Genomic DNA, 20,442 nt, shown 5'->3' with positions numbered 1-20,442 from the left:
ACTAATTAATTCCTCAATGAAATGCATAAACGCAGAGCAGCTCCAGTGTATTAACTAGTCTTTTTTTGTCTACTTTGTTTGAGAACCATAAAATTCCAAGAAGGAGTCAGACTCCTAATTCAACTGGTATTTTACAAGTTTTTTTCTGATAAACATAGCAGATGGGCTCAGAAACCAACTTAATATAGGAAAAAGGACACTGCGGGTTATTAGTTTGGGACTTGCTTTTGTTTTCAAAGAGACAGGAAAAGCTGCAAAAACAAGCTTTTCTCCTTGCTCTGTTAATTTCTTCGATATGCATTGATCATTTTCAGAAAACCACTACTAAGTTCACTTCACGTTGCAGCCTTTGCATTGCTTACTGTATTATATTCATTCATCAGTTGTTCATAAGGCACAGAAAGTTCTAGCTCATTGTTGGTAAAGGTAGATTCATCAGACGATGGGAATTTTACTAGGTTTTTTGCAATTTCAGGTTCCTCTACAATATTATCATCCATTGAGGATTTTGAAGTTTCCTCATCATCTGAGATATCTTCCTCTTCATCATCATCCTCATTTACAAATGTTATATTTGCATTCTCAAATATTAAGGGTCGATAGTCTCTGGAATCCCATACTTCACCTTCTTCTTCACTTATCCTGTCCAGCTGGTTTACAAACATGTTTCCTTCAATAGGACTGTCTCCAATACGTTTATCATGCAGATGTCTCAAAACATGACCATTTTGAATGTCCAGGGAAGACTCATCATACTCAAATGACTCTGACTTTGTGTAAGTCACCTGAGCATCTTTAATGGCATTCTGCATATTTTGTTTGGTATTTTCTACTTTAATAATCTTGTCATTGTTTGTCTTCAGGGCCTTCTTTCCAATTTGCTTGATAAGATCATTGTACGTCTCTTCCTTTTTCGAAAGGAAGCTGAAAATGTTCACATCCTTTGAGGTACCCATTTGAAGGGGTTTTTTAGACCGAGGATGGTTGTCAAATGACTCCTTTCTTTTTTTTCTCCGTTTCTTGATTGCTTTGTGGACTTCTACAAACATACTGACCTTCCAGTTGACAAAGAGTGAAAGCCAAGCTAGTCCCAGATAGATCCACAATTCCACAAAGTATCTGTAAAGGGCATGATAGTTTGCATCTGGATTTACACCTAGAAAGAATTAAAAAACAAGAACATTAGAAGTGAATTTGCAGCTGAGTTATTACCCTGAGAAATACTCCATTCCACTCTAGCAGAACCTACTTCTTAAAACACTGCTTTGTGAAGTGGTAACCAGGGATCTGAAACCCTCTGACAAAGTTGACTGTAGGTCTTCCACTTCTTAGCTGCATGTAATGTGACCATTGGACTACAATGTCAAACGGCAGCACACACTCCATGTGTTTGGAAAATTATAAGCATTCCCCCAGTCTTTAAAATATGGATATAGGTACTTGAGAAAAGGATTCAGCATTTCCTGCTTAACTACTTCCAGACAGCTGCCCAAAAATTATCATTTAAGAATGATATGCCCCTTTAAAGGTGCTTAACTGTTGTAGTAGATAGGAAAGCTTCATGCCTGAAATAAGAACCTAGAGAAGTTGAAAGGACTACAAACTCCAGAGCTTGCCTTCAGACTAAATCCAGTAAAGGCCTTATGTATCTAAGCCAAGATGGAAAAGCCAATTAGAGCAGTACATAGTTTTTATTGAGTCTTTTATTCAGAAAAAAGTGTTCTGAAAAGCTTTTTAGAATTTGAGTTTAGAAGCAGAATTGCCACACTGTACATGTAGTGAAACAATACATGAAAAATAATTACTTACCAGCAACAAAATCTCCAAATCCTATGGTAGTGATAGTAATGAACGAGTAATAGAGACCTTCAATGTAATCCCATCCTTCAGTCACCATAAAGACGAAAGGAGGAATAACCAGATGGACCAAGACACCCCAAACAATGAAAATAGCTGTGCATGTAATTTGTGCTTTCCTCTGTAAAGAAAGAGGGAAGAGTCACGCAAACAAATCTTATTTTCCATTCATGGCACTGAGCATCATGCAACAGTACCAGCCATTTCAGATTTTGTGCTAGAAGTTTATAAGTCATCACTAAAGGTCACTGACTGCTGTGAACACAACTGTATTTTAGTGAATACTATAGGTGATAGGACTGGATGATCTTGAAGGTCTTTTCCAACCTTGGTGATTCTGTGATGTCCTACAACAGTGCACATAGATCAGAACTGTTTGTGCTGCCTTTCTCCTATTTACATTTCCTACCATTTGCCACTCATTTAACCTCTGCACAAAGCCTGCTTCACAAAGCTGGGTACACACATTCATTTCACCATCATACTCACACTTTCTCAGGTGCTAAACCTAGAAAATTCTAGCCATTTCTGAAATTAAGGCCTAAATCAATCCCACCCTGCTCCAGAAGCTCAGTTCTTGCATTCCCTCCCATTTTTGTGTGGTTATTAGAACTGAGATTAAACTCATCCAACATGAAAAACAAACAAAAAGAAAGTTAATTGAGAACAAAATGTTTTTCAGCTGGTTCAGTGCATAACAGTAAAACGCTCATGCTAGCATAAAAACCAAAGGTAGAAGCAAAGCAGGACAACTTACTTCCACACTACAGGAGCTTGCAAGGAATGTTTGTGAAACTAAAGCCTCATCTACATTGATTCTATAGGTTTCTCATGCAGGGAGATGCATGTCTTCATAGAAGTTATATTATTAAACGTTTCTGCAAGATATCATTTGCTAAAAGTTCTGGTAGAATTAACATATAGAATCTAGCCCTTCTCAATTATTTCTACACAACAACATTTGGGAAATTCATATTCGTAACAGTGTCTGTTTATTACCACAAGAACAGGTAAATTAAGGATAGTAAGCTTGATTTGTGCATCAAAAATAAACAGCAGGAAGATAAACGAGCAGAGGATCTTACCAGGCTTACTCCTCTTTTTGTCAGAAATTGGCCTAGCCTCTTGGCACGTCCTCCAAAGAACTTCCCCAGAGCACTGATCCACGTCAAGCACAGAGGAACTCCAAAGAGCCCATAAAATATGCAAAAGAGACGCCCAGAGGGTGTCTTTGGAGAAACATTTCCGTAACCTGAAAGAGATAAGTATGTGCATGGCCTGTTCTTGTTGCAGAGAATTCAAGGCAATTCTACCTATACATTAAACAACACTGCGTGGGCTTTTGCTGTATCAGATGCTCCTTACTTCATCATATACAAGAACATTAGTCTATTCCAGCTGCTGATTTCCTGAATTTGGATGCCTTCCAACATTACTCCAGAAAATGTGTATTCCATTAGAGGAGGCTGAGAGAAGTACCACATTTTAAGTGCTCCCTGGATAGCATGTATCTTTTTCTTGACAACATGAGATAAACACGAGAAAAAAAACCTCATCCCAAAACCTCTAATAAGATTTCCCAACCATAGGCAGCATTTAAGGTTGAGTTTGAATCAACATTATGAAATGAAATTCACCCTGAAGTAAGCTTTCACGTGAAAGATCCATTCTGCACATTTACATTATGGCTTGGTGCCTTCCCAAGGTAAGGGTTTGAGTTAAGTGAGATGTGTGTTGTGACACTTCAACTCAGGCTCTAAAATCAGGAACCTAGTTTATGAACTTCTGCCAGAGTTTTCTTGTATAGCTGTGCTCCTGACTTCAGCTTTGCGTCATAAATTAAGTTATAAGCTGGGTATTGACAGCTTCAAGTAATAAATTAAAACACAGTGCTATATATGACCTAGAAGTAAGACTTCCATTTACACCAACTTCCAGACTCCTCTCTCTGGTTGATTTGCATTCCTGGATTTATTTTTATTTTTTTAACATTGTAGGTGTAGGAAGGGTGTAACAATAACTTCTAGCAAAAAAAAAAAAAAAAAAAAAATCTGTAGAAGCAGATGGCAGATGATTTTCAGCTCTGAAAATCTGTGTGTTAAATGCAGAGGATTTTATAAGCACAAGACACAGTCCTTGTTCTTTGCTTCCTTTTAGAGCTGGATTAAAAACAGTCTAGGTTGTTCTGAAAGCCAAGAATACTGCTAACTCAATAGCATATGAAGATTCATGTGAGCAACAGGACAGTTATGCAAAAAATCTGAGATGCACATGCTTTAAGTTAATATAAAGTTTTATAACGGTTTTGCTTAGGTATTTTATGATTTGTTAATTTAAGCATATTTATGAATGAAACTGCAGTGACGCAGTCAACCCCAACAGCTCTTGAATCTTACTTATAAGAGAGACTACTCATGGGTACAGAAAAAGCGTAAGTGCCAAAAGACACTTTTCCTCTACAAACCTGCCTACGAACACATGTACTCTATGCAACTCCAGCCATATCAAGTTAATCCAGAGACTAGCTTGACACAGAAATGGAAGTGTATGAACACACTGGAGCATAAGGAAAACAGTTAGCAAAGTTTATACTTACCGATCGTAGTGATTACAGTAGCAGCAAAGATCACAGCATTAGGCCAGTTCCAGTTGTTGAAAGTGTTGTTCCCAGTGATGGCAACTCCCTGATCAGCAGCATTTGATACAACCTGAAAAACAAACAATAAGCAACTCTTTACAGTCATTCTTGGGAAATCCTGGCAGCCTGAAACAGAAACGTTTCTGTCCCTCGGAGGTTTTGTCCCTTCATTTGTGCTTGAAGAATGATCACATAAGTCCTTGTTTTTTGTGAAGACCTGCCTAATATATTCACTAAATATAATTTTATGTAATTTTAAAAATTAGCTTCAGCTAGCAAGATGTAATACTCTGACATTTAAATAGGGGCTTTAATTAGAGATTAGCTCTGGTTTAACTTAAACGGATCTCTTCCAGAAATTCAAAAATCCTCCAGACTGATCTAGCATTTAACATTTAGCATAGTCCTTGAACGTGGCTTAATATTTGAGACATCTTCAGAACTACTCTCCTTTTCAAAACTGTTACCTAAGTCCCATAAGACTTAAGTATAAGCAAGATGTCATAGAATCCTTGATAAAGACTGTGTAAGTAATGTTACCTCACGTGCTGTCCTTGGCAAAGTCAGACCATCTATAAGTCAATGTAAATACATTTTTCAGACAAATTAACACTTTTGCAAAGTATTTCATGCAAGAGAACTCTAATTGTCTTTGAATTCAGTTCTTTTTCATCTCATCTTTGTATCTGCAAAGCATTTGTTTCCAGCATTTTGGGGAAGAAAGTGATGTTATTGGCATTTTCACTGATTTAGCAAGGGTGGATTTTCAACATGCATTCAGGTCTTTGGGTGCTGAAAAATTATTAACTGTCTTCGCCTTTGGTAAGAAGAGACTTGGAAGATGTAGACTCCCTTGGCTTTCTAGAACTTGACTACACAAAATGCTCTGATACAAGAACCTGATGATTAAGTACAGAAAGTCAAAGCTTAAATCAAAATCTCACATCTTTCTGATTTAGACATTCTAGCTCCCTGAACTGAGAGCATCAGTTTATTACATTCTCTTGAAAAATCCCAAGTTATTTATATCTTTCCTCTGTCACACTGTGCTGCTGTTAAAGCCCTCCCAGGTTGCTCTGCTTTTTTCCCTTCAGTGTAAATTGACGTGGCCAAACCAATACTCAAAGGCTACATACAGATAGGTAAAAAGCCCAAACAGCTGATTTACAATATCATTCCACTTCTCACCTCTCTCCCTTGATAATCATTGAACACAGAAACTTCCTCAAGCTAAATACCTTTTAACGCAACAGGTGAGATTTACCTTAAACTGGTAAGAATTTATACAGGTACGTACAAACAGCCCTTCCTTTATTTGCCCCTTCCTTCCTTCCTACTTGATTAAGATCTAATCTTGGACCCAGAAAAGACTCAAAACAAAGTTCAATTGCTACTAGAAACATATACAAGTTAGCACAAGTTTTAATTATTCTTGAGACTTATTACATTTCACCACCCTTCCACTGTAATAAAAATGCCCTCAAAGAGAACATGCTGTACATATACAAGATGCAAACAATTTAATTAAAAATGCACTTTCAACATACAAGCTATTATAGAAGATAAAAGGATGAGCATTGAAAGTGAATAAAGGTACAGAATTAGACCTTTCTGCCGGGAAATTGAACGTGTATGTAAGACTGCCTGCAGTCTTTCCGTAGCCAGCAGGCTCTGGACAGAAAAGGATGCAGACAGAATTCTCACTAATGAAGTCATTCGTCATAAGAAAGTAGTGTTGAAGAAATAGCCTTAAAACAGACTTGTTTGAGAGCAGAAAAAGTGAGCCACCCTCTTCCAAAAATATTTGAGTCAGCTATGAGAGACCACAAGAGTTTAGCTAGCAGAGACCAAAGTAGCTTCATTAATTCCTGCGGTTTGCAAACGAATTACCTGAAAGTCCCCAAAAACATTCAAAACACCTGATAGACCTATCATCCCTTAAAAGAGGACTTGACTTCTTCCATTATTCAGCAGACCTCCGCAATGTTATATCAAACACGATTTCTCCAGTTATTTTCCATGCTATTAGCTCACTTGGATTTTATTATTATTTTCTCACAGAGCAACTGATCTCATAAGAGACACACTGAGGTATCTGTTTTCATTGTCACATTATCTCATTGTGCTACTCCACCTTCTGATCATGAGCTCAGTTTCCCACTACGCACGTACAGCTACTTTAAGATCTGCCAGTGCTTGAGGTCTAGAGTTATAAAGAGGCTCAGACTCAAGGAAGAAAGCTGCTGGATTGATTAGCTGCCCTTCACATCCAGCCTGTAAGCATTTTGGGGTAGAGATGGCAAGCTATCTGAGCTTTATAAACACTACATTTTTACAGGCTCTCTAATGATCAAGTTGACTCAAGATTTACCAGGAATCACTAGGACTACTTTGTTAAATCTCCTGTAACTTGAACAAAGGAGTTCACCTGAGATACTTTGGGAACATGCCACTTGCATCCACTCCACACAAATAATGGTATGACTGAGAAGTTCTAAAAACAACCTTAAAATAGAGAAAAGAAGCCTTGGCCCCAAATATATAGATATGTTCCTACCTCTCTTAGTTGTACTTCTGTGTCGGCTACTTAGGGGCAAGCCCAGAACTACGACAAGGTCTTCCCAAACTGGGAAGACACATGCTAAGATACTAGATACTAAGGTAAGCTAAGCTAAGATACTACATCTTCAAATAGCCTTTTTCCTACTAGCCTGTGTCAAAGTTTGCTAGAGAAAACAAGCAGCTTTTGCACTTTAAGTTGGCATCATTTCATATTTGGAGTGAAATTTGAGACACTGTATAAAAGGTTGTCTGGATCCAAAAAGATAAGCAATAGGAAAACAGAGGACTACTGAGATACTTGTGGTCAGATGAATTAAAGAGACAGGAAAAATAAAAAGGCTATATGAAGTTGAGCAATTGATCCTGCCCCATAGACACCTTATCACGAACAAAAGGAATGGCCAGACACCGTTCAATGCCAAGTCTCCTTTGATGAAGCTGAAGCCTCCTGTGTTGTTCAAAGTATTCCTTAGAGATCTGACACACAACCTTACTGGTGGCTTAAAAGTTCTCCCAGTGGTATGAACGATTTTCTTTTGCACACACTAATTGTTTCACCATAAGCAACGAGAAGTAATTGAACCATTAAGCCTGAAATGGTTCATCCTACTCTCAAGAGCTTTATTGTGTCTTCCCTACATAAAGGGCTGGGGCATCCTAGAGCAGACCCCATAAAAGCAATAAACGATGTGTCTGTTCAGTTCTCCTGAGCTTTGTCCCACTTCCAACTCCAAAGGAACATGAAATCATTTAATTTCTTTAATCTATGGGGTAAACTCTTGACACACAGAGGAACACTGAGAACTATTAACCTACCATGCAGATCTTCCTACAAAACATGGAGCTTCAGCAGCAATCTTATTCTTCTGTAATGATATCCACATCCCTTATGTAATTTGTAGAGGACCAATAGCAGTACAGTAGTCATCAAATCATAGGTATGTATAATACTGACAACTCAGCCAAGTATAATAAAATTGTCCAGAGTCATAGGGGTTGGATTCATAACGATCATATGAAAATCCATATTGTTATTTTTAAATCAAAATAACAGGATTTGAGCCCTGGCAATCACGGCATTGCTGTATTGACTTTGATTTCACACAAGGCATTTCAGCAGAAGCATAATCTCTTCTGCTGGTCAAATACAGATGCAAAACTTAAAGCCACATCTGTTTATATGCAGATTCTTTCCACAGTGTTTGAGAAGGCTACAGCTGTGATGTGATTCCCAAAACACAATACTCAACAACTCTGGTCATGGGTTTTGTTTTGTTTAAAGAAAACAAATTAAAAAAGTAAACCAAAAAACTCTGTGCTGGTAAAGCCTTTGCAAAGAAGGATCTGAAATGTGCAATGAATTATAAAGGCACAACTCCAATAAACAAACCAGAATTCATAAGGAAACTGGTCACCCATCAACCTCCAAGAAGTCCATTTAAATGCCAGGTAATACCAATGGAGAGGCTTGAATTCTCAGAAGTATGAGTGACATTCATAATACATGCATAGACAAAATAAGTTGTTGTGACTACATCCAGCACCTGAAAACAAATAGGAAAAGTGGTACAAGAAGTTGTATGAACATTTTACACAGCTTGCAAAATAAAGAAAGGGCTTTGGATCTCTCAAAAAATGAATAAATACATCCATGCCAAGCAAAATGTATACCCTTTCTATTTGTCTCCTGTGGTTTTTGCAGTTACAAAGCTACAGCTATAAAGTTACAGTAGCAGTCAGCTGTTTAGAATAATCAGATTTTATGCAATCAAAACATATTTAATTGTTAATGCTTATCTTTACAATAACAATAATAAAAAAATGAGTCAAGACAGATCCATATTACAAGATCTGGCTCATGTAGATAATATTGTTTTAGGATTACATGTAAATAGAGAAAAGAAGTGCTCTCTGTCATTCCTTTTCAAGAAAACATTTGCGTGTGGTCACAGCTAGATTGACAGAACTTCCTTGAACTCCTTGCTTAAACAGACAATACAGACACCATGGCCAGAAACGTCCTGCTCTGTTTGCATATTGCACTTGGACACATGCTTGCATATTAAAAGCATCAGAAGCAATTTCAAGAGCACAGCCTGAATTTGTAAGTAATTTACAGCTAGATCAAAATTAGTATGTTAACAGCCAAATTAGGAATATGCCTGACTGGCAGCTATCACTGCTTCTCTATAGCTCTAGTTCATGGATCCAGTTTTAAAGCAACCAGCAAAGATTTTGTAAATTATTTTTCTGAAGCAGAAAATGTCAAGATCTGTTATTGTAAGCAACATTAGTTAAAGAAGAGGGGAAAAGAAAGAAAGAAGAAAAAAAGAATAGATTTAAGCCAACTGTCTCCACTTCTCTCCTTCCCCATGCTGATGTGTCCTGATTGAATGGAGGATGCTGCACATCAGAGAAAATACTTTCCTTAGTAAAGTATCTTGGCAGCAAAGGGTTTGGGTAAGGAAAGGGAAAGTTAAGCCAAGTATGCAACTAATGGTTTTACCAACACGTACGATTCGGAGCAGTGTTTTTCCTCAGTCATTTTTCCTGTCTGGATATATACAAGCAGTGATTTTTGAAAATTTTCAGTTGAAGTTCTCCAAAATCTTCATATCAACCTATATATTCTTGAAGCTAAAATGTTTCATGCCAGCTTTCACTTTCAAAAATAGTTGCACTACTAAAGGTAGTCATAGACACAACATGGCAGAGCTGCAGAGAGATTGGAGAATAAACGTGAGGTTAAACAACCTGACCTAGGTAGCTCAAAAGGCAGCTATTCTGATCTTTAGTAGGGCGGCTGTGTACAGTGAAATCAGAGCTCATCACTTCTGGAAGACAGAAGACATTCTTCAAGGGAACCAAAGCGCATCATCGAGAATACAAAGCAGCAGCACTCCATTTGGACAGGAACATTTCTGCCAGCTATTCAGCATTTGGCACATTCTGTACTTAATCCACTTAGATTGGGTGTACGCAGCAAACTACGGTTGTAAATGTTCCCCCTATAGAATAGCTTTAAGTCAGCAGGAAAGTACGGACTCATGACTTCTGCCATCCATTTATTCCACCCCTACCAATACTGTAATGACAGGCTTATCTTGATAGCTCACTTGAACTCCTAGTTCCCGGCAGACCAAACAAGCTGGCATATGACCAGAGCCAACACAACAAGCCTTTCAGACTGCCTTAGCCACTTGACAGTCTCTGCAGGACTATGGTAACCAGTAGGGTTTGGGATGGTTGACCTGTCATTTCCTTCTCAGCGTTATCTGCATCTGCAATATGAGTTTCATGTTTGTCAGGACAAGAACCACGCCAGATGTGAAAAGAAGACTTTTAGCTGAGTCCTGGATTTCCTACTTCACTTCTGTGGGGAATGGTTTGCGACCTTTTTTGTAGAAAGAAAAATAAGACAAGTGAACCATATTGTCTCGATCTAACAGGCAACACCCTTGTGTCTTGCTAACCTGTGAAAGTTTTACTGTCCTTTATTGACCTATGCAGAGAGTAAAGTTAGAAGGTGCAGGATATGAGTCAGCAGCACCTGCATCAGAAGGATGGTGAGAATGAATCAAACAATAAAAATTCCATGTTTATTAACGAGAACATCAGATAACTACACAAGCCCAAGTCAGGATGAACTGAGCATATATATGCATGTGAATCTGCAGGTTAATTCAACTGCTGTGCATGGCATTTCTTTCTACTAAGAGTTGCCAGGTTCTCTGCTCTACTCTCATGCACATCCTAGCATTTGTGTAATCTATTTTAATGAATGTAAGACTCAAAGTCAAACGGAAAGTTTTAACAACAGCAGTCATCTATCACAAAACAAAAACTGAAATTCAATCAAGAAATCAGAAGTAGTAATTGAGGGAATAATGTTAGATTACTTCTAGAAGAACAAAAACCACAACTCTGACCTTTGGTGTTGACAGATGCAAATAATGAACTTAAACAACCACATACATTAACATTACCTGAAAACTAAAGAGATCAATACTGACACACAGGATTCTCTCCCCTCTTGTTTTTGTTCTAGCCGAATTCATAGCCAAAATCAAACTCTGGAAAGCAAGTGTTAGTCCCAGTGTTTACATTCATATATAGAGCAGCTACAAATAGCATGAGACACATGCTATTTGTTTTTCCCCTTGCTGTCATATACTGCCTTTAAAAATGGTTTATTAAGTGTTACTGCAAGTAAAAACTTTTTTTTTTTTTTTTTTTTTTTTTTTTTTTTTGCATTTTTAAAATCAACAGTTAATCTTATAATACAGTTCCCATGAAAGGGGAACTTTTGAAAGTTACAACTTGGAAAAAAGAAAAATACTGGCAAAATATGAGTTTACATACTTCCATAGAGGGTTTTCTTTTCAGCAACGCCAAAATTTAATCCTGAACAAGATTGGGTTTCCATACACCTACTGACATAACATAACAATGTTATATTCTCAATTTTCCATAAACTATAAGCTCTCCTTAGCTCTTCCTCTTACCCACTTCAATATATCAGTGGATTTAAAAAAAAAAAAAACAAAAAACTTTTATAGTTGTCTTTTGTTATTTAAATTCACTAGAGGTGAATTTAAATGATCCACTGATATTAACATGCAAAACGAAAAGGTACATATATCAGTCAAACGTACTGTAGATACCACATTTTAGCCAAGAAGATTGTAAAGCAGGACTGAACTTGCTCTTTGGAAAAAGTTTAACTAATCTTGTTGATTCTTCATTTACACAGGCAGCTTCTCAGTGTTTCATGCTATTTGTGCAACAGTGCTTCCCATGTACATATTAATTGCAGATCCAAGACACCCTACAGTTGTTATTACTTTCCCTTCATTATGCTTAACTTTGGTCTGTCAGCAACTTGGACTTCCATCTAAGCATACCTTTTCTTACCTAATAGAGCCTCCAGCACATGCCACTTCATACAGTGCTGTCCCTACATCTAAGCCTGATATTTAAAGAATGCATGTAAATACATGCCTGGTCTTCATTTTGCATAGTTTTGTTACATAACAAAACAGCAAACCAAACGGTGTTTGCATCTGTTCATTTAGAATACAACACACCCAGAGGGCCTTCTTGATTTACTAATGAGCTTGCTTTGTCATAAATCTTTACAGATTTTTTTGAAGGAATAAATGCATAGTGGGGAAACTCCTGTTCTTAGACCTTTATGTGTCTTACAGTAATTGGTGTTTTTTTTTGTGGCTTTTTTTTTTTTTTTTTTTTTTTTTTTTTTTAAATCAGACTTGCTGGCGTTATTAGATGGAGAAAGAACAGAGTGGGTTGCACTGCCATTAGCTGGACTTTGAAATCACACAAATTCCAATGAGAGTAATTAAGTTCACACCATGAATCTGGCCACAGATTAGAGTAGTTGATTCCTTTACATTTATTGACTAGCAAAGTAAGCAGAACAGGGTGTCCAGTGAGAGCACTTGAAGACTATGGTGGTTTACACAGTTAAGAATACAAGATAATACAAAACAGAAATGGTCTTCAGAAGAGGGAAAACACTCATAATAAGGGACTGCATTGCTGTAAGGGAACCCCATGTATGTCCTCCAAAGACATGACTGGACTTGAAGACCAGAAAGCGCTCCAATCAAATCCTTACATATCTTTTCTCTTGGAAAATACTGCTATTTGTTGTAGTTCTCAGGAAGCTTAACATGAGGTTTATGTAGGTGTTCAGAACTGAGGAAGAATATAGAAATATCTCAAAGCAAACCAAGGTTGCTGAACAAATACATTATGATGACTATGAGAAAGCGACAGTTGATTGGACAAGCTAATTCATTCCTATTTGCACCTGAAATTGCAATGGGTTACCTGTTGTTTTCTTTCTTTTTTTTTTTTTAAATTCACAATAACCAGTATGCATAGAAAGGATTTAAAAATGAACATTCTTGCTACTGGTAGAAAACCACTGCATACAGACTTTCAAGAATATAGGGCTTGGAGTTTTTTAAAAGCACCTGTCCTTGTAAGCAACACAATCATAAATAAAACTCAAGAGATTATAATATTACAAGTGCCTACCTTTATTAGGCTAATATCCTAAATAGCCATTCTGCCCTTGCAGAAGGCACCCTCTTTCCAATTATCCTGCTAAATAAAAAGGAGCTGTCCTCGCTCTCCTCCCCAAGCACTGATGGAAGCTATTCCTTCCCTGCTGGCATCATTATTTTAACCACACCATCAGTTATGTGTTAAACAACAAAGAAAGTTCTTAGGTAGATTGAGTCTCGAACAAAACAAACTTACATATGGGCACTGGATTTTGTTTTACCTTTCTGCAAGTATAATGTGTGAAGGAACATCATAAAATAAATAATCTAAAATGTGTAGTGGGGACCAATCATCAAGATTTCTTAATACAAAACACTGAGTTGGAGGAGAGAGAAAATCACTTGCTTAGGCTGCAAAGGACATTTCTTACTGAAGACAGTACTGCAGGTGCAAACATTTTACTTCACATCCTACCTAGCTGGCAAAAAGAACCAGGGTAGAGAATGCTTATTCGTCACAGATAGGAACACTTGTTATTTCATTCTTCAAAGCACTCGTTCGTTTTCTTCTTGTTAGCTTGCAATTTAACCAGATTAAGCTATTCTTTAAAAAGGCAATGAGTTGATTGACTCATACACTGCAGAACAAGTCACGCTCTTCAAGCACAATCTCAACTTATTAGCCAAACACAAGAAGGTGGGAAAAGGTTTTCACATACAAAATTAGAAAATATGATTTAGCCTGATGTCAGCTTGTTATCAGAAGGTCAAGCAATAAATCAAGAATTTAGAGGAGACTCAAGAACTATCTTTGTACTTGCTCAAACCTGAAAGACTCAAAAAAATTTAATTGTAGCTAGTATTTATGAGTCCAAAGTCCTCAGGACACAGTCCGCTGGAAACAATTTGAGTCTATAATCAAATTAATTCTATGTTTTTGCTTGGCTATAGGGAAAGTAAGCAATTGTACCTGTAACTACCTACTTGAAAAGATTATTAAAAAAAAGACAAAGTGTGACCAGGATGAAATTCACAGACAGTGCCGGCATTAAATATACTCAATAGTCCTCTCTCCTCCTGCCCACCTGTAAATTAAAGCCAAGTGCTCATGCACTGACCATTTTAGTAGTTAACAGAGACGAAAATGCTAATCTCTGCAATTCTGCAGAGATATTCAATCATTTGATATCATATTGATATTCAATTCAATAAACTCTGCAATGAGTTCTACCCTACTTACAGCCAGTCTTTGTGTTTGCTTCCACACAGAGAAAGAATTTAAGTGTTCCTGTACTACAGAATCACCTGCTCAGTTAGCCTTATGTAGCTGGCCAAACATCAGCTTTCACTTCCACCTCAGCAACTAGCACCATCACCTCGTTACTCTCACTAGAGTAACACAAGCTTCATAGAATATTGATATTTTCATCTATGCTTGGATAGTTACAACTCAGTAATAAACAACTGAGAAAGCTTGCCTGAGGACAGGATGCTTGACAAGATGCTTGTTTTAATTTTTATCCATTGGCATGGAGAATAAGGGTTAAGAGTTTTAAAAGAAACTGAAAACATCCCGGGAAATAATCTTCAATAACATGATAAGAAATTGTCTCTTGTGGGACAAACAAGTGAATGGAGAACAAATGTACCACTTAACCCTCTTGCCAGCTTCTGCAATACCTGCAAAAGAAAAGCAGTAGTTCCAGGAAAGGGTGTTGATTTAACAACAAAAACATATACAGTATAATATGCCTTTAGAAAAGAACCACTGGTTTAGGCTGAATTATAGCATCCTAGCATCCCACAAAAGACAGCAGTCTGGCAAAATGCAGGTTAACATGTATGTCAACTAGATAATTTCCTTTTCCAGTCTACACTATAAACAGTCACTCCTTCAATTAACCTAACGTAAGAGGTATATTCAAATAATTCTGTATCTTCATATTGTATTTTATTGCCCTTGAAAGTAATATAGGTTTTGTCATCAGTTTTATTCACAGAAGATAAAATCTCATACAGAAAGCACGTGGGCTACAATAAATCACTGCAGTGCTTTAAGCATAGAAGTAATGATGGAGCAGTCAACTGTCAGACTGGATGCAGCTTCTAGAGTTGTTTACTGGCATCATTTCAGTCACTAGTGAAGATTAAAGATTAAATCATATTACCATTGGATTCAGACACACTGTAAATCAGGAGACCTTATAGACTTTGTCATGCCTTCAATACATAAATATCTTTTTCAAACATTTCTTGCACAGCTGACTTGACAGGCCTGAAAACAATTCTGACAACTGTAAATTGTATTATTGCTTTAGTTTCAAGAACAAGATACATTAGTGAAGAACAAAAGTTTAAAAATGTGGTATTTTAAAGGCTATATTTAAGATGTTCTAGGCAGCCATCACAATTTATTCCGTCTCTCCCACTCCCTGACATATGCAGTGCTATTGAAACCACGAGCAGCAGATGCAGAAGATATCCATGCTTTTCACTATATCACGGCATCCAATTGTACATTTTAGACTTTTCAAAAACAGAAGCACATCAAGAAAAACAAAACAAGGAAAAGCTGGATGTTTGAAATCCTTTTCACTGATGTATTGCTGTCATTCTACAAAGCATTGGTGAAATTCACCTGGCATCATTTGCAGCCTTCTAGTCATCTGCCTTCAAGAAATGGGAACAGAAGCATAAAGGGACTAGAAGAATGAGGGGAGTCTTAAGGGCTAGCTAAAGCAATTTGGATTACTAAAAAATAAGGGCTGAGAAGGCACGGCAGTCTCTTCTGATTGTGTACTAAATCAGAAACAGGAATACAAGTCAACAAATGCAAAAGCCATTTAAATAAAAAAAACAGTGTTGGTATAACAATAAAAACTGAGCACAAACAAAACTTAACTGTAAATTAAAACAAATTCTCAACCTAAGCAATAGTTTTTATTCAACCCATTAAGGATGGCAGCATAGATAAACTCCCCATCTACATCAAGCTCCAGCTTAATAGTGATTGGTTAAGTTTAATGAAAACATTTCTATAATATGGTGTCATGGTAAGATTTCAGATCTGAAATATTTATTGTAATTCTAATGCATTAGGTATTGTTCTACAGAAATATCTTCTTAGTAAGAAAGCTAAGAGTACTTCAGACAGAGGTTATGAAAAAAAGTAAACAATTTCAGTGCTTTCTGTAGCACCTTTCAAAGGCATGCCAGAATTCTGTAGCACCGTTCATTGGCACGGGGCGGACTGAGCAAAGATAAAAGCTGCAGACTAAAACAAGTTACTTGGAAAGAAACAGCCGCAGTGATAAACAGAATAACAAGACTAGCAGCACTAGCATGATTTATATTTTTTTTTGAGGAAGACTTCTAATAAGCTTAAAAAAAAAAATCCTTAAAATATGGTACAAACATCATCAAGCAGATGTCATTTCCTGTAGCGGGTATACTAGTTGTTCAACACCATGGAAACAACACCCTCCTGATTTTGTAAAGCCTCATCTTAAGACTACATTTTAGATGTACGTGCTAAATTTACTGATTTTGGAGTTATAATTTGTACTCATTACTTTCACAAAGCGCTGCTTCGCTGAAGGTTTACAGTTGGCTGTTTGGTCTACTGCTATCAGACATAACACAAGAGCTGTTCTCTTCAGATTAAGCACATTTTGCATGAAAATACTCCAGCTGATAAAGGAAACAGAACCCTAATCAGGAGCTGCAGTGGAAATACTACACAACTCAGAGGGGGAAAAAGAAGGGGGAAGAAGTGTAGGTCTTCATCCTTTCATTTTGTAAAAAGCAAAGCAACAGTTTCATTTATCACAGAAACTTTCATTTTTAAGTCACTACTTTAAAACATATTATTTACAACAGCAACAAAACAAAAAAACCAACCAACCAAACAAACAAAAAAAAAAAACACAAAAAACCCAAAAAAGAACAGATGCCTTGAGAAATTTTCAGTCAAAAGACATGAGCTTTTTCTAAGAAATCTTAATTTTGTGAATGTATATTTGTGGCAGCCTATCATACTTGGCCTACCATTGATTTTGGATAATGCTTATAGATTTCACAGTCTGCAACAACTTCTGCGTTTTGCCTTTTTCTCTATCCTCATGGAAACTCCCAACCATATTCCCAAACTACCTCTACTGAAAGGAATGCCAAGTCTGAGGCTTCAGTTTTCACTCATAATGGAGCCACAAAAGAAAGTGCAGCCCAAAGAAGATTGGGCTGAAGCGCAAGCCCCTCCCTCCTTCATTACCAAGGAGAGTGAGGCCAAACAAGTATTGCTTGTGTTAATTTAAAGAAAAGCTATGAGTAATAAGTTCTTTGGAATTATTTGTTACTCTTTCTGTGCTGCAAGTGTGTAATAGTAAAGTCTCTCATAGCTACACTAGCAATTTTCATTTGTAAATTAAATCACGTGATCAAGTCTCTAAGAAAGCACAGAAGAACTTAAAGCCACTATTTGGTTATTTATTCATTTATTTATTGAGGGGGGAGAAACTGAACAGCTACAGTTGAACAATTTAAGTTCTCCCTCACTACCAAACACTCTCGCTCACAGCACTGTAGGAACTCAGATCCTTATAACTTTTAAGTAGTCCAAATGACATCATTTGCCAGTCCAGTGGAACTGGTAGAAAAGACAGCCTTCATATGCAGGTCTTCCTGCTCTGACGTTGCTGTCCTACTGTTACCCTTCTTTTTGCCATCACAACTAGGCAGAAGTACTCTCGATTAAGTCACATCCCTGCCCAGATATGAAAAGAAGCAACTTTGGGCTAAGTATTGTAATGAGGGAGACAACTCCTCTGCAATAAACACCCTGTTTTTGTAACATTTTCTATTTGAGGATAAAATACAGAGCTAAGTCCTATTGATATGTAGACACTTAGCCGTAAAAAGAAAAAGAATAACAAATGGAGCTCTACTTCCATTCCACAGTACTAATAGGTGTTACTGCTTCCTCTGGAAAAAAAGTTCTAATCTGTAGGGATTTTAACCTCTTGGAGGCATGACAATATTTTTACAGCACACTCTGTCTAAGACCTGCTTGTGTATGATGTACAGCATGGACAGTTAATTTTCCTATAAGCCATAATTCATAGGACAAACAATGTGAGGGATATTAATGGAAAGAGATCAACAAGGTTATTTCCTTTCGTGGCTTTCTGCAGAGTTAAATAATAAGTGAAAATCATAATTCAGCAAAGTTAAATGGAATAACTACAGAACTGAATGCTGAAGCTTACCTATTTGTGACACTTGCTGATCTTATACTTGTATTAACTAAGTGCTGCTTAACTTTTGTTTTCCCCTTTTCACTAACACGCAGTGGACTTAAACACCAACAGTCTGAAAAGGCAATTGGATCACAACTGCAAAGTTTGACATTGTACATGGATTTTTCCAACACTATTAAATTCAGAATTAGATTCCAGTTTAAGTAGTTAACAAAGTATTTTGATGTAAAGCATCTTCATTACTTTACCAGCAATCCCTTGAATTTGCTATTATTACAATTACAGAACTGTTTCCTCTTCTTTTTCTTAAGTTCCACATAGACATGTTTTGAAGACAAATTAATTAAAGGTTACTGCAGCTGTGCTGCAGATGCCAAGTGCCACAACTTTTCCTCAATCTCAGATTATTCTCATTCATAATTAAAACATATCAGAGGATTTCATAGCTTTCATTAATACAGCTTTACTTTGAGGATTTTCCAACCAATTCCTTGTCTGGAAAAAAAAAAAAAAAAAAAAAAAAAAAAAGGAATTTAAACTCTTGCATTGCATCAGCTGAATTAAGAAGCTGGAAAGCAGTAAAAGTAGATTAGACTTCCTGCCTATCTGAATACATACATGGTAACTAATGGTAGCCAACTCCCCTTTACAAGGACTTTGGAGAATGCTGCAGTCCCCATTTTACAGATAAGAAAATGGAAACAGAAGAGTTAAAAGTTTAATCAAGCACTCACACCAGTTGGTGAGCTGTGTAAAGCGGAGTTAGAACCAGCCTCAAGTAAATGTGGTGGTGTACTGCCAACAGGGTTATTACCAATTACATAAACAGATGCTAACGCACACAGCCTTTTCAGAATAAGGCATTTTTGTTTAGCTGAAATTAATTTATGCAGATTTAAATTAAACCAAAACAATAATCCTAAAGTCAATTTTTAAAAGTTTACTGATTTTAATTTACTATACGGGGAGAGGTTGGATCACATTTTTGTAATGTTTCTTCCACCCTCCCCCCTCCAGTACAAACAATCAACAACTCAATCAATCTTTGCAGAATTCCACCCATCTATAAAATGATACAAACTGAAAAATTTAAATAGAAAACCTTTGGTACTAAGCAAGAAAAGTAAAAAAGGGAAGTCAAGTTTACAGTGAGCCTTCATCTCCATCATGTTTTCAGTGTATAAGAACATTTCATTAGGACATGAAAATTGACAGGTGATCCAAGCTGGGCAATTTTGCTTACAGAAGTCTAAAGAAAATTTTCAACTCATTGAAGGAACTACAAGCATAAAATAACATTCCATTAAGAAGCTGATTATGCTTCTGTGATTGATAGCCACACATAACACCATGCATCAGATTAAGAAACTCACAGTATGTAAAGCTCTTCCTAGCCAGGAATAAACTATTACAGGCTTTTGGATTTCATCCCCAAATTTTAATGCAAATTAAAGGTCTTGCTTCTCTGAAGACAAACTAGAAGGTGCTGCTGAAGCGTTGGAAACATCATGCACCTCCTACTTAACAGCCTGTCTTAAAGAAAAAGAAGCTTAAAAAAACAACAACAAGGAAGTCAATAAAACAGTTGTTACTGTCTGACACTTAAGTGAGCTTATACATGGTGGAATAAAAAACTTATTTTTCTGAACAGCATCAACTCAATAAAACAAAACTAAAAGTGATCAAGACTTGGGTGGAGCAGAGCTGTAAGAACAACTGCATTATTCATCAAGCAGACTTCTGTACTGTGTAATACTGTAAGCTATTAAATCTTTGGGGCAGAACCTTTACTAACTCACCTTCTTAAGACAAACAAACAAGTTTCTGGAGTATTTTTAGTCAACTAAAAACTTCAGATAACCTCACCACACTAGTCTCTCTGTCTGTATCTTCCTTCAGACTGCAGGAGGAAGAGGCAAGGCAATGCAGGCTTCCAACAACTTAGACAGGATGTTTTGTAAGAGTAGCAAGGTGATGGCTTTATGTTAAGAGAAGTACCAAGGGGAAGAAAACTGCCAAGAAACACTATTTGTTTTGAAACTTCTCTTATAGACTGTTTAGATTTATCCATGGCTAAACTTGAAACAGTATTATGTTA

The 20,442-nt window shown here is 36.8% G+C and overlaps 1 protein-coding gene across 1 annotated transcript in view; it reads right to left on the bottom strand.

The window, feature by feature from the left end:
* Positions 1 to 335: 335 nt before the first annotated feature.
* The window catches only part of KCNK5 (potassium two pore domain channel subfamily K member 5), a gene marked incomplete at both ends in the record, with an annotated part of 30,511 nt that continues 10,404 nt past the window's right edge, over positions 336 to 20,442 (bottom strand). Inside the window, 4 exons of the mRNA XM_079550519.1 lie at positions 336 to 1,156; positions 1,810 to 1,978; positions 2,943 to 3,109; positions 4,454 to 4,565. Of these exons, the coding sequence (XP_079406645.1) occupies positions 336 to 1,156; positions 1,810 to 1,978; positions 2,943 to 3,109; positions 4,454 to 4,565 (1,269 nt within the window). The remainder of the gene's footprint in view (positions 1,157 to 1,809; positions 1,979 to 2,942; positions 3,110 to 4,453; positions 4,566 to 20,442) is intronic.

The sequence above is a fragment of the Tetrao urogallus genome, assembly GCF_951394365.1.
Source record: "Tetrao urogallus genome assembly, chromosome: 2".
Classification (NCBI taxonomy): domain Eukaryota; kingdom Metazoa; phylum Chordata; class Aves; order Galliformes; family Phasianidae; genus Tetrao; species Tetrao urogallus.
The sequence above is the reverse complement of the archived record's forward strand: the minus strand, read 5'-3'. Positions and strand labels throughout refer to the sequence as shown.